This window comes from Anopheles merus, chromosome 2L, assembly GCF_017562075.2.
Source record: "Anopheles merus strain MAF chromosome 2L, AmerM5.1, whole genome shotgun sequence".
NCBI classification, from domain to species: domain Eukaryota; kingdom Metazoa; phylum Arthropoda; class Insecta; order Diptera; family Culicidae; genus Anopheles; species Anopheles merus.
The window spans coordinates 30,891,595-30,905,863 of record NC_054083.1 but is presented as its reverse complement, the minus strand read 5'-3'; the positions used below and the strand labels follow the sequence as shown (position 1 = coordinate 30,905,863).

General features: G+C 44.0%; 1 protein-coding gene across 2 annotated transcripts; it reads right to left on the bottom strand.

Moving 5' to 3' along the window:
• Positions 1–340: 340 nt before the first annotated feature.
• Positions 341–4,575, bottom strand: LOC121593351 (gastrula zinc finger protein XlCGF8.2DB-like). Of its 2 annotated transcripts, XM_041915621.1 has the most exons (6): positions 4,175–4,574; positions 3,376–3,890; positions 3,102–3,281; positions 2,598–2,681; positions 2,268–2,447; positions 341–2,099 (listed from the first exon to the last, which is right to left on the bottom strand). In XM_041915621.1, the coding sequence occupies exons 2-6, from the start codon at positions 3,587–3,589 to the stop codon at positions 2,002–2,004; spliced, it is 756 nt and encodes a 251-aa protein (XP_041771555.1). In that variant the 5' UTR covers positions 3,590–3,890; positions 4,175–4,574; the 3' UTR covers positions 341–2,001. The 2 variants fall into 2 exon arrangements, with proteins under 2 accessions (XP_041771555.1, XP_041771556.1); XM_041915622.1 differs by lacking the exon at positions 2,598–2,681 and having other exon boundaries at positions 4,175–4,575.
• Positions 4,576–14,269: the final 9,694 nt, after the last annotated feature.

Sequence of the window (14,269 nt, the reverse complement as noted above, 5' to 3'; positions counted from 1 at the left end):
CTGGACGATAACAAGACAACAATTCTTGCCACCACAGCGTATGTGGCTTTGAAACACTTATGGGCTTGGATCTGTATCTACCCAATGAATGCATTAGGGCGAAAAAAGATATTGGATTGCTTGCTTCACAAAAGCTGTTATTGTAAACCAGTTACTGAGGAAAAAAACAATGCTAACAGGAAAAAGGAATTGCAGATGTGTTGTTTTGTTAAATAGCATCAAACATAGATTTTGAATGTTTCAAATAAATATGTAGAATCACGATAACAATTTCAAAATATTTTTCTCACTTTTCTATTTTACCGTCAAACGTTTACAAAATCAATCCCATTGCTCCATATCAGATGTAGGTCTTCTTTTACGTTTTATTATACATAATGATTCGTTCCATCACATTAGTTGCTACACACACACGCACCGTTGCCTCTCGCTCAGCGGCTCGCCTTCACGAGCGGAGTTTCGCTTTCGAACTCCGCCCGATCGGACTCTGACTCTGTATGTCCGCTATGGCCCTACAATGATAAACCCTACCATCGCAGTACTGATATTTGCATACTACCCCCTCTGCTTGCTTTGTTCTCTTTCCTTCCGCATCTACACTCTCACACACACACATGCACATAAACATATAGTCCAATCGATTGTGCAGAGTAATCTGTACAGCTTGTTATTAAACTTAAGACTTTCATCAAAGAAGGGCGATACATTCTATCAAGTTTGTCCTTTTTTGTTGTTTTTTTTTTAGTTTTTTCTTTTAAATTTTGTTTGTGTGTATTTCTGCTACTTTGTCAGTTAAATTTTGTTCAAGGCTATTCTATTTTTCAACTCGAGCTGTTTCGCTATCGAGCGGATGAGCTTTTATGAACGGGAAACGCGCTCAGCTTGGCGCGTTCGTGTTTTTACGACTCGAATCTCAATCAAGTTTTGGAAAAAGGGTATGCAATTTTCTGTCCATTCTTTTGCTTTACATTGCCCTCTAGAGCTTCACATATGTCCTACCGGTTGATAAGTTCTTTCTGGCTCTTACAGAGTTAAGATTACGCTCTAGCAGTCGCTTCGTCCACACCGAATGCACAAAGATCCAGCATAGCATCCGGGTGTGAGAGAGAGAGGGATACACTTACATGCTCGTTTGACTTGGCTTTTTACACACAATAATAATTGCATTCTTTTTTGCCATGCCAATCAGTAGCATGCGCAACCCCCGTCTCCGTCCCGACACCATCCACCAGGGGGGGCGTGATTTTTTGTCCACAGTTGTTTCGTTTTCGATTCTTATTTATAGTGCCACGGATCGACGTGCACTCTCTGTTTTCCCTCCTTTACTTTACTGTTTCCTCCAGGTAAGCCCTAGCCTCGGTGTACAGCGGCAAACAGCCCCAATTGCTGCACGGAATCGAATGAACACAAATAAATAACACTAATTTAAAACACAAAACAAAAAAGAAAACGAACCCGAGAACGAAACATAGAGGGGGGACACAAGCATGAGAAGAAAAAAAAACCGGACAAAGATTACCTATCGGTTGCGGCTATTAACGGTAATAAATTATGAAATTGCTTTTCTACCATATTAAAACAAATAAACGAAACGCGAACGCCCCGAAATTGGGCCATTTGGGAAGCCACTAAGACGATGCTGCTGCTGGCCCGGGATGGATTCCGAGCGCGGAACCGATAAAGTTATTATAACTTAAATTGCAACTATTTATTAACGGTAAGCTCCTGTGTGCTCCTGCTGCTGCACCGTCGCCTTCCGACCGGCGCGACACCGCATGGTGCATGGTGAAAAATAATTTAAAGCAATCGACTACGCACCCAATCGGTGGTGGTGGGTTCCCCTCCGGTTTGCCGGGTAGTGTTGCACAATCAAAGGTGCGAAACGCACCGCTATCGCCCCTTATCTCTTTTTTTAACATATTAGCTGACGTTCCTGCGAACACTAGAAGAGTCGGTTGTTTTTAACAGGGGGACAGAGGCAAGCTATCCGCCGCTAGCAATTTACATCATGGCAAAGAAGGGTTTGACGTCCTCGTCCTTTAAATTAAGCCCACCATTTAGCGCCACCATGGACCGTGGCTCCGTTTGCGAAGGTTTGCCTGTTGAAAAGTGTAATTTATTCCTTTTTTGTTCAACTTCAAAAACAGTTCATAATGTGAGTGTGAGTGAAAGAATATAGCTTTTAAAAATTATAATGATGGAATTTTAAGAAAATTATCGTTGGTCACTGTTTGATAAATAAATCAATATTTAAAACCTGTACTTACAATACTTGTCGTCAGCGTGGATGCGAATGTGGCTGTTCAGTGTGCTCGACTGCCGGAACTGTTTGCCGCACACCGAGCACTCGAACGGCTTTTCCCCGGTGTGAATCTTCAGATGGTTCGAAAGCGTACCCGTCTGGCGAAAGGTTTTGCTGCAGTACGTGCAGGCGTACGGCTTTTCACCTGCGAACGATAAAAGGGGAGCAAGCTATAGAAATTAACCCTGCTAATTGTATGATTTGCTTTGCATCAACTATTCAAGCACTTGCAATGGATAAACTTAAACGTTCTTTTCTGCATTATAATTCGGGAGACGTGAAAGAAAAAGCTCACCTGTGTGGATTTTTATGTGATTCGCTAGGGTCGTCGTCTGCCGGAACTCCTTCGGACAGATGCTGCATTTGAAGGGTTTTATGCCTTAAAGACAGAGGTTAGGAACCTATCAGGTCAATATTGTCTAGATGGGAAGGAGGGTAGAGAGAAGCTGTGGTCACACAAGACACGGAATGTTATTGATCATTCATTTTTGGCATAGAGTCATTATGTAAGCGCTACTAGCTGAAGGTGATATTTAATACTGTTTTAATGCTTTTCTTCTCGTTAAGTAGGGGGGACACATTGAAGGCAGAAATATCCATATTATGAGGATTAAAAAGATTTGAAAAAAAACATAAAAAACCTATTCTAACTGTTTTTAGAGCCTAACAAAATATGATAAACTATTGTCGCGGTCTTTGCTAGCACCTACAGTAGATACACTTTGTTTGATTTTTTCTCCCTTTTATATCCTTTGCTTTCAAACGAAACCCTTTCGAAGGATCTTCTGTAGCTACTTACAAAATTTATCATCCGAATGAATCCGGATGTGGCTGTTGAGCGTGCTGGACTGGCGGAACTGTTTGCCGCACACCGAACATTCGAATGGTTTTTCTCCGGTGTGTATCTTCTTGTGGTTCGAAAGCGTACTCAGCTGGCGGAACTGTTTGTCACAAAAGTTGCAGTTGAAGGGTTTTTCACCTGCAGGAAACAGAAACAAAATACAAAATACAACGTTTTAGTATTACTGGTGGGTCATTCTTGTGCGTTTTCCTTTCTGTCCCACAATACATACCGGTATGAATTTTCATATGGTTCGAGAGTGTCGTCGTTTGACGAAACTCCTTCATGCAGATCGTGCACTTGTACGGTTTTTCGCCCGTGTGTATCTTCATGTGGTTGGTCAGTGTGCTCAGCTGGCGAAACAATTTGTTGCATTCGGTGCACGCGAACGGTTTCGAGCAGTTGGAAATTTTCATACCACCACTTTCCACCGCCTGCTGTGACATCGGGCCGACTGTCGGTGGTGGCGACGAGCGATGCCAAACGAGCCCCTCAGCGTTCCTGCAGTCGTCCAGTGTGGCGGATGATCCGAGAAACGGTCCGTTCGAAAACCAGCGGTGCTAGAACCAGCGCCAGAGCAATTGCCACCGGAAATGGGACGAAGGTACTTGTATTCGTTGGAGCCGTGCGTACGTGTGTGTATGTGTGTGTGTGTGTGCTTTGATGTGCTCTGAACGCGTAATGCTAATAATATACTATCACAGCCATGGGGGGGAATTTGCTGAGTAGGTAAGTTTGGTGGTCATGCTGGATGGGTGAAGAAAATAGAAAAAAAGAAGCATTAAGGTTTTCAATTTAACAATTTCGCCCATGAAACATAAACACCGATGACCAACTTGCGGCTGGTACGCCAGCGCACACACCCCTTTCCATTCGCTTCAGAACTTCAGCACACGGTTGTGTTGGTTTCGAAAACAAACCCTGCCCTATCCTAACCCTATTTTCAGCACCCCTCGCCCACAAGCGCACGGGTGACACGGAGTTTTGGGGCCCATTTCTCTGCCGTTTCACGCACCAAAACCCATTCCTACCTAATGTGTCCCGATGCAGAGCAGTGTTTTTGACCTTCCGGCGCTAGCATACGACCGGAAAGACGCCGAATTTACACCGAAAAACACCCCAAGTGTACACGACCGTAGCGAGTCAGCACCGTGCACCGAGCCACATGCATACTTTGCGCAAGATTCTACCCTCCGCTGGCGTTTGCTGGAGCAGTTCCACTTTAGCACATCTTCACCGCTGTCGTTGGCGAATGTTTACACCACCCCGGTTCACTTCCGGCCAAACAGAAACCGTCCACGAACCCGGAACACGCGAAAAAACAACACACTCCGACCCTGTTTTTCCGATCCGATTTTTTACATTGACGGAGGGTGGTAGTGCGAACCGCTAGCGACAGCGTACAATCGATCGTTTCGTTTTCGAACGTCAGTGCAAACTCCATACAGAAAAAACGGGTATTGTTCGTTTCGTTCTCGAGCACGGGAGCGGAATAGCTACCACGGTTTGACAGCTCGGTGTGTGGTGGTGTGTGTGAAGGTTGGTTTCATTGCAGCCGGCTGCAGTACTAGAGTCACCCTGTGATGCTTACGGGGATGAAGATTGATTTTCTTAATAAAAAGGCTGATAACAATCGGCGTGATAAATACGTTGAAATCCAATGTTGGGAAGAAAAAATACACAAAAAGCTTGTAATATGAAAGACACATAAATAATACAGGCTCACGAAAATGTACGTTCTTTTCATCTGTCGTACGGGAGCCTGTGTCGCACACCGGGATTTTGGCCAAAATAAAAATCAAAATTTATTCGTTACAAAATCGGCTAGACAAACTGCTCAACAAAGTAAAACTATTTTAAATTCAAATTTTGAGATGTTGTACTTACAGTAGATATACAGAAAGCTGTGACGTTTTTAATTTCTGTGAACTTTGGTATTTTTTCGCAAAATGAACGAATTATGAAAATTATTATATTTGCCCTTCTTCATCCGTTATTTAACATTATTTCATAATCTGTTCATAATGTTATGCATATTTTTAATATTTTTGACAACTCAAAAGTAGCTTAAAGGAGGTTTCGCATAATATAATATATCTTTTAAGGATCAACAAGGGTCAATTTTCATTTGGATCTTCCATTTGTTGCAATCAATAGCCAATAATATTGTTGAGAACAAACCTCCACATGATGTATAATTCCAGTGTGATTGCTTTGGTAGCATCAGCTTAAAGTAGAGGTTTTTACATGGCAAAAACTCTCAATTTATTGAATAATGTTTCATTTAAATGACCTCAACAAAGGCACAATACACTCTTGAACACAATCGCACGACAGATTCCCAGCGCACAGTTTATTTACAAAGGTGTGTATCCTGAACACACAATTAACCAAAAAGAATAACATATTGTAGCGAAAATTATACACCGTCCTGAATATCACAGGATGGCTATCACAAGCGACCCGGATAATGCTTATGAAACTGGAGAAACGGACCACAACACTCATTAAGGTCACGCCTCGTAAGCACTGCAATTGACATGATTCGCCAACCAGAACCATTCCTTGCGAAACCGTCCAAAAATAAACATTTGCCTGCGACTTTCATTTTTCAAATCAACCACTTCTTTCCATTCGGGGGGAAAAACCTCACAAAGGTTCATCAGATCACAAATGATCTTTTCGCTTTTTTTCGGAGTTTCAGCGGATGATCAAGATCAGCCCACGGTGCGAGAGGGACATCCGTTTCGGCAATGGCGACGAACCTCTCGGTCCCTCGGTGACTTAATGATCGGTCATTACTGCGTGTAATTTCTAGCCTGGGTAGGTTATGATTTGTGCAACCTTTTGCATCGTGCCAGGGTCGTGTCAAATACGGAATCCACCTGTTTCCTGTGCCAATAACCCCCGCCATCAGAAGCTGAGCAACCTTTAGGCCTTTTTGGTTAGAATATGTTAGTTCTTTCGTCGAACCAACGCTACCATCTTTTTCAAACTGAACGCCCTTAAGAACCACCAGGACAACACTCAGCTGGTTCATCAAATCCGTGGGAAAGCTGGTCCGGTCTTTGGAGCTGCTGCCACCCTCCAAACAGCCTCCTTGACAAGTATGCCCCCGAGACGATCGTATCGTGATTTCGACCTCAATGAAAGTCAGTTTAACGATCAAACGCATCGAACCTCAGAAAACGGGGAGCACCCCAGTAAGGCGAGAGGTTGAAAGTTGGTTCTCGTTCTTTCGCTCTTGAAAGTTTAAGGCATACCCTGCCATCGTGTCCGTAATGTTCGGTCTGATCAACCCGCCAGGTAAGACGTCGATGGACACCACCTGCAAAACGTTGGAATTCGCCCGAGTCTACGAATTTGGCAGCGAAATTGAAAAGCCAGTGTGTGAGCCATATCACGACCGCATGAGCGCACTGCTGGACTGCCCTTCCGGCACTGTTCGTACACACTTACCGTGAGTTCGTTGTCCAACGCTCGGTATCTTCCATTACCGCTACCCATCCGGATACATGCGGACAGGACTTCCCTGTAGATAAGGGAGAGAAAGAGGAGGAGAAAACAGTACTTTAGGCACTTTCACCCCGAACGGTTCACGGATCCGTAAGAAGGAGCACATAGCATTCGGGGCTTGGGACGACTCATCTTATGTAATTATGATTCGCAACCGCTCCCGGCCGCGGTTTTATTGTTGTATGTTCCGCTGGCACCGAACAGCTTCGACAGAGTAATTGTTTAATCGCCTGAAAAATAACAAAAACAACTTCAATCTCACTGCTGGGCTCCAAGCTTTCGGAAACTGCAGGCAACAAGGGAAGATGCAATCTTCACCGGGTGAAAGAAATGCACCATTTCTTCCTCTTCCTCTATCGCACATTCTCGCAGCCATGGTTGGGAAGGTAATTTTCCTCCATAATCGAGTACAATCAAGCGATGCGAGTGAATGACGTATAAAAATCGAAAGGTTATTCACTTTTTACAGTTAGCCCCAAGGGATGCTGGTATAAGGACGAAAGGTTGGAACGGAACGGGCTTGCCAGGGCTTCCTTGCCCGGCACTAGATCTGATGGCGACCTTGTGTGGCACGAGTTTGCGTCTTATCAAGGAGTAATCATTTGACAATTTGTGCTATAATCGTCTTTTTATGAACTGCAAAACACAATGGCGCGAAGGGTAATGATGGAATTCCTTGGGCCCAGTAAGTGGAAGCACGCGTTCGAACGTAGCTGACATGATTGACAGGTTCATTGCAAGTATGTTGGTTTTTTAAATTTAAAGAGATGGTGATCGTTTTAAGGAAATGATAAGTAGAATGATAGTGTTTTTGTATAATGGAAGTATTCTGATTATTGTTAGGCTTGGTTTGAATATCATTCAAACTTTACTAAATGTGGGTTTAATAATCGGTGCAAATTAAACCGATATTGTTGATTCAGTTGTTTACTTAAGAGATAAATTAAAAACCCTTCACCAAAGCAATGAAATTTGTTGCGTTTTACTCCAAAATATTTACTTCAAATCTTTTGATTCCATAAAGTCCAACTTCTGGAACTCATTTTTAGGGCTCATCTACTCATGGAATTCATATATTATTTATCAATCGATATCCTATCGATCCTACGTCATCTCTTGTGACCCTTTTATTGTTTAGCTGTCGCAATGTCCTGATTTTCGTCTAGAAACAATTTCCTCCATCTAAAATCCTACACCTGACTGCACCAAACGATCATATCTTAATATTTATAGACAAATCCGGTACGCTACATTCAACACGCACCTTCAACCCATAACGCAATCCAACGGCTAGGACCCATACTCTCCATCCAGCCATCAAATTTATTGACTTCCAATAGTTCGGGGGCAAAAGATTATCGAATGCAGATAGTATTCTCTCGAATAGTTCACCCTCCAAACCGTATCCTTGGTAGGGCACTATCAATGAAACGGCTGAAAAAGGGGACTACCTACCGGACAGCTGGTCGTGCGCGACCCCGGAATACAATGGGAGTAAAAGGGATTCTATTCCGACGTTAGTATTATGCCCAGCCTCACACCATCAGCCCACGGTCAGGTGCCAGTAACAAGTTGATGAATTATGATCCCGCTAAAAGACAAACGGTCTTTTGGTGGAACGATTCTTCGAATACACAGATCGAACATCGCCGCTCAAACAACGGCAAACGGTACAAAACTGAAACTCATTCGATTGATTATAAATCTTTACACCGCTGTTTCCTTTTCCACTAGCTAACGAATCACACCCGTAATGGCAGGTTGCCACGGAAATCGTTTGCCTGGCAGGATACCACACGTTGATGCTGGAGCTGTTTTCGAACTCGCATCGGACACCTCGATCAATCGCACCTATACAGGATGGTTCTATGCCGATCAATTCCGACACCTTTCTCCTTCCTTCTTTATCACCAGTTTAAACGAAACGTTGGAAAAAAGGGATATCAACACTACAACAAAACCTCAAAAAGGTGACATTGAGTCAGTTTGCATAATAACATACCTTAAACGCGTCGAGAATCCATGCATCCGTTTCCCTTTGGGGGACTTTTGGGCAGCGCCCCGAGGATATTTGGCCACAACCGTCTGTTGCGCACGGGGCACAAAGAACGCGACAATGTGAGGTAATTGTTATGGCCGGGGTAGTGGCTTTTCGTGTTTTCGCGCGAAACCCACCACACTGTAATAAACATCGTGCAACAATTGCAGCCCAACTATCCAATTAATCCCACGTTTAAAGCGCGTCACAAAGCAGCAGCAACACCATTTGCCGGCGTGTCGTCCGGCGGCAGTTAGGTATTTGAGCCATTTGTGCCTCTCGCTTTTCTGCCCCGTTTGAAACCGTAGCACCTGAGCGACTGCGAAGGATGGTACCAACACCACCGGAACGGAAGCCACCAGGACAGGAGCGAACGATTAAAGCGTTACCGAAAAAAAGGCGGATGGCGCGTTTCGGCGATGGCGATCGAGTGCGATCGTATTATTATGCAAATGGGTGCACCCGTCTATCAAGTTCAACCCGTTGGAGTGTTGCGACTGTTGTGGCTACTGGAGACGCAAGCGCATCGCGGACACCTCGTCTGAGGGGTGTCTGGGCGATCGTAACCGCCGCACACCATCCGGTGCGCTTTTTTTCGGCGGATTGAGTTAGTTGAGTAAATAATTTTAATTTCTTCGTGGTTTTTCGTTGTTTGCGCGGTTGTGAGCAGGTAGTCTCGAGCGCGAAGGAAGTTCTTTTTTGGAATATTCTCTTTTTGTTATTTTATTATTCAGGGTGTAATTACACTTGTTCGGAGATCATTTAGTGCAAGGAGGGACTCAATCCACCTAGAGTATAGTAACTTTAATGTAAGAATTAACTAATTACAATAAGGACAATTACAATTTCAATTAGTAGGATCCAAATGTCTTAAAAGACGGAAATTTAATTAAAAGGTATTAAATCCTTGAAAATTGATTTTTACGACCATTAAACCTTTGAAGCAACCTTTGAAACATAAAAAAGTATTTAAAGGTTCTCAACTAATTGTAGGTCTAAACTAAGGTCTAAAATTTTAAGTTTAAGCTTGTTATACGCATATAAATTGCTACAGATAAGTTATTGAATAAGTTACTACTCTCTGTTCTCTTTCGAAGTCTCTTTCGTAGACATTTATGTTCTAGATCTAATCTGCCTCCTTACCTTTCTAAGATTTAATGAGTTAGTTAACTACTTTTATGTTAGTCATTGAGTAGATGTGTTTTTATTTTTTTTACAGTGTAAATAAGTCTATTCAAGTATTTTTTGGGATAACAAACTAGTTCATTGAAGAAAATTAAACAGCTTTACTCAGCAATTTTCCTACACTCATCCTAACGTCCTTTCAAACAATCTTCAAATAAACCCGATCGTTGGCAGCTGCTTCACTATTCCATTAATCAACTAAAACGCAAGCGAAATGATTTATTGCACGCGAGTTGCATTGCCCAAGAATAAACAAAAAAAAAGCATCATCAAACCAGGGTGAGAGCAATTTAAACATGCTTCGCCAAATAATGGGAATCTAATCGTAGCACATCAAACGCTAGACGACACACACATGATCGGCTTGCATTTTAGCACACAAATTACAACGCGCTGTGCTCGTTCGCCGTACTTCCAACTGACCAAGAAGGCAAACCGCAAAAGCAGGACAGACCTTCCAACCTGGCCACACTATTGACCAGCGCCGATTTGATATTAATCAAATATTTGCGCGCTGCAAACGTACGTTGATTCGGTGACGGTCAAAGAAAAGGCATCGCAGCAAGGGAGTCACCCGTGCGGGAAACACAGGAGTGACAGGAAGAGACCGCCGAAGCTCGTTCGAAGCTCGTTGCAACCGTGTGATAGAATTTGCACACATCTAAGATATAATGGAAAGGTATGAAGACGAAGAAATCGCCCGAATCAAATCCTTTTTGTGTATTATTTTTGCATTCCGTTCGGCCGATGCCTCTCAGGTGTGCTTCTCGCACGCCAGGAGACGAACCGTCCAATTATGCATCTACATAACTTTTCATTATTCTTTGCGCAGTTTACGTTCCGCGGGCGTCCGTGGGGATTTGTGTGCTGTCTTGTGCAGCACGGCACTGCCACCACCGTTTGAAGGAATTCCCGGGCGCAACGACCAACAGATGATGATGTCGGTGCGCGCTGCCAGTGACTTCTTTCCCCCGATCGTGTCCTCTCGGTTTTCAAATCAAATTTAAAGTCAAAAACGCCACCAGCGGCGGCAACACACATGCATCTTTGACCCGCCCGAAAAAAAGGGGCACCCAAAAAAGGGAGAAGAATGGAGCCAAAAACGCCATTAGCATTCACGCGCATCGAGGCGCGAGCGAGTGTGTCCGGGGCGACATCGGCAGGCAGCAAAAGCGACACGTTTTGTATCACTTGCCCGGGCGGTTCGATCTGATTGTAGATTGTACCGTCCCCGCGCGCTCCCTACCTCGTTTGATCAGGCTGGCACCCAGGCTTTTGTGGGTCCTTAATTTTGGGGCTCCCTTTTTTGTGAAGGCTTTTATGCTCTTTCTACCGGTGATGCACAATTTGCCCCGTACCTCCTGTGGATGCTGCCGTCGCAGTTTGCATGCTTTATTTTATTTATTTTCCTCTACTCCTCACACCTCCGCCTGCCTGCCAATTTCCTCGTGCCTTTATTTGCACAACAACAGATTTTGTCATCACACGCGCGCGCGCGCGATCATTGTCGGGGCACGGAGGGCGCGATATTTCATGCGCCGATACACACCGCCTTCCGAGAAGCCTCGTCAGTGTCATGGGACCAACCCCCGGGAGCCCTTGGAGGACCGAGCGGGAAGAGGATCGTTCCCGTGGCGTTTTGCATCACCGCACGGACTCTCGCTGATGATTTGTCGTACCCGCCCGGCCGCCGTCCCGAAACGCATGTATGCGCTGTGTTTGTTTGTTTTATGGGCTCTTTGTGCTGTCGCGGCGTTGCTTTCGCACATACGCGAGCCGTACATTAGCGCGACCGTTGTGACGATCGACAGTGTGTTTTTTTTTCGCCCTGTTCTCGATCCTCTCCCGTACCCTATTAATGTCCTGCGGGTTTGACAGTACAGAGAGACAGCAACAAAAAAAAAAAAAAAAAAAAAAACAGCCAACGCACACACCAAGCGCAGCAAATTGTCGTTTGGCATGACAAACACCGCGCGCCGAACGCTCGTAAAGTGCTTCGAGCAAGCGCCTGCTTACGTGTTAGAAGATTTGCATTTGCACATTCTGGCGTGGTTTGATTGGTGGTGCGAGCATCTTTTTGCTGGTGTCTTTGTTTTCGTGCTTCTTCCCTTTTATTTGTTTACCGTTGGAAAGCGATCATTTTCGAACACGAGCATTGCTAATGGTTAGTTGATAGTTCCAGTTTGTTGCCTCTTTTTTCTTTCTCTCTCTCTCTTTTGTAGGAACAGGTTGGCAGGAGGGAGAGAAGAAGATGGTTTTCAGGAGTCGATTTATGAGGACATAAAGTGAAGAAAAGTATGCTCTAGGCGGTGCAATGTTTGTTTAAGGTGGGAAGAACCATCATTTGAATAAACATGAAAGCAAAACAACCTAACTCTTGGGGCGAAAAAAGCGAATGCTCCCGATGCACTGATTGCTTTACCGGAGAGCACAGGATGTGAACGGTTCCAGTAGCAGGTGCATTTCGGTGGCGGGTTATGATAGACATTAAATTTGGGATGGAATCAATGCTCCGAGGTATTTTTGAAGTTCTTTTGAAAATTGAAAATAAACATAAAATTGTAGCTACGGGGGAACATTTCACGAAATTGGAAACAATATTTTGCAGAAATTTCACATATTAAAAACATGGAGCGCAACAGATTCCATATAATTGAGCTCTGGGCTTTATTGAACACTAAAATATTGCTAGTCCGTAGAAATGATCTTCTTTTAATCACATATAATTATTATTGATGAGTCAAGGTAAAGCTTTGAAAGGCTTGAGTGGAGCTTGTACTTAGATTTCCATTAGATTTCCATGCAAATTGTTTCGCTCCTAAATTTATGACGTATAATTTAAATGCAAAACTTAATGGATACGGTCAAAACCAACACTGTAAAGGCTACTCCATTCCATGAGACCAGGGGCGTTAGTTTGTTGATTAAGCTGCTAACCATTGATGCTATCGAGAACTGGCTCCTCTAAAGTGCATCGATTCAAGCAGCAAGCGTCGCACTCGTTCCCACTCAGTATAGTAGGAACCTTCACCAGAAGATCGTCCAGCAAACCCGGTCTTCTCACATTCCCACCGACAGAGCAACAATGTAGCAAACGAGATGCAACCCAACGGCACCTGGTACGATTTATGATTGCGGATTCGATGGAAGCCAACAGTGCCACATAACGCCCCGCGTGCATCAGGTCAGGCATCAAACGGAAAGCCGCGCACCGCATTTTTGCACAACATCTCCTCAAACCTCCCTGCGTGAAAAGAGATCATCGAAGATCGGCAAAGTCTCTCGACGCGTTGAAAATCCTTATCCATTAAGGCTTTCGTAAGCAGGTGTCAAAATCTTAAGCAGCATCTCAGTCGCAACCTGTCGCTTTGTGAGGGACGAACAGGACGGTGTGGACTCGATTTGACCTCGGGATCTCGTGGCAGGGGTTCTTGTTTTTTTTTGTTCTTGTGCGTTCGCCGAATGTCTAACCTATAATTTAACACATCGCCATGTTTGATCATTTGTAGAACGGGTCGGCACACTCGGGAAGGTTAACAGGCCTGTGGCCTGCTGCAGACTGTGGCCCCAGGGGAAGGAAGGTCAAACGAAACGCCGTGTTTTTCTGTAGCAAAAATCCTCACCGGCCCATGGTGCTAATTAGTTACTTAAACATCGGTATCCTCGTATCGATCGGATCGTACGCTCACAGGAAAAAGGGATTTTCACAAGTTCACCCGCCTCCCCTGACATTGCCTGGCGTATGAATGATGATGATGGGTAATGATGCTGCTGTTCCTGCTGCCGATGCTGCTGCTGCTGCACTCGTATGGTGTGCCGGTAGGTTTACACCCACATGTGCCCATTCGCAAGCGGTCATTTGTCGTGCCGTGCGCTAGTCAAGCCAACCCGGGGCGACCCGGGCACATTAATCAGCGCCGCCCGGGCCTTTTAATGATGGTGCGGAGGGAAAATAATTTCTACAAACAAAGCATTTATTTCATGAAAAATGACAAGCACAGCAACACCTGACCTGCTGACCAGTGGAGATTGTTTCCAATGTTTCGAAAATAGTCCCATGTTGGCAGTCACACGAGATATTTGTTTTTTTTTTTAAATACTTAGAAAGTATTATAATTCAACACATTAAAAATACTTTGCCATACAAAACAGAATGAATCATTTTAATAGTAAAACAAATGTTTCTGTTCTACTTTAAAATTAATTTCATGTAAAAATGCAATTTGGAATGCGCAAGGGAATAAACTTTGATTTTTTAATTTCTTTACACATTTTGTCTGATGCTTATATAACACGATGATGCTATTTAGCTAAGAAGAATGAAATCATTCGGATCATTTACACAAGCCTTCAACAGCTAAATTTAACTAACGTAAGGCTGTCCTGT

Coding starts and splice junctions, on each gene's coding strand:
- LOC121593351 (XM_041915621.1), bottom strand. CDS start 3,589: ATGTCACAGCAGGCGGTGGAAAGTGGTGGTATGAAAATTTCCAACTGC. Junction 2,448..2,597: donor TCACATAAAAATCCACACAG/GTGAGCTTTTTC, acceptor TATCGTTCGCAG/GTGAAAAGCCGTACGCCTGC. Junction 2,100..2,267: donor CCACGCTGACGACAAGTATT/GTAAGTACAGGT, acceptor ACTTTTCAACAG/GCAAACCTTCGCAAACGGAG.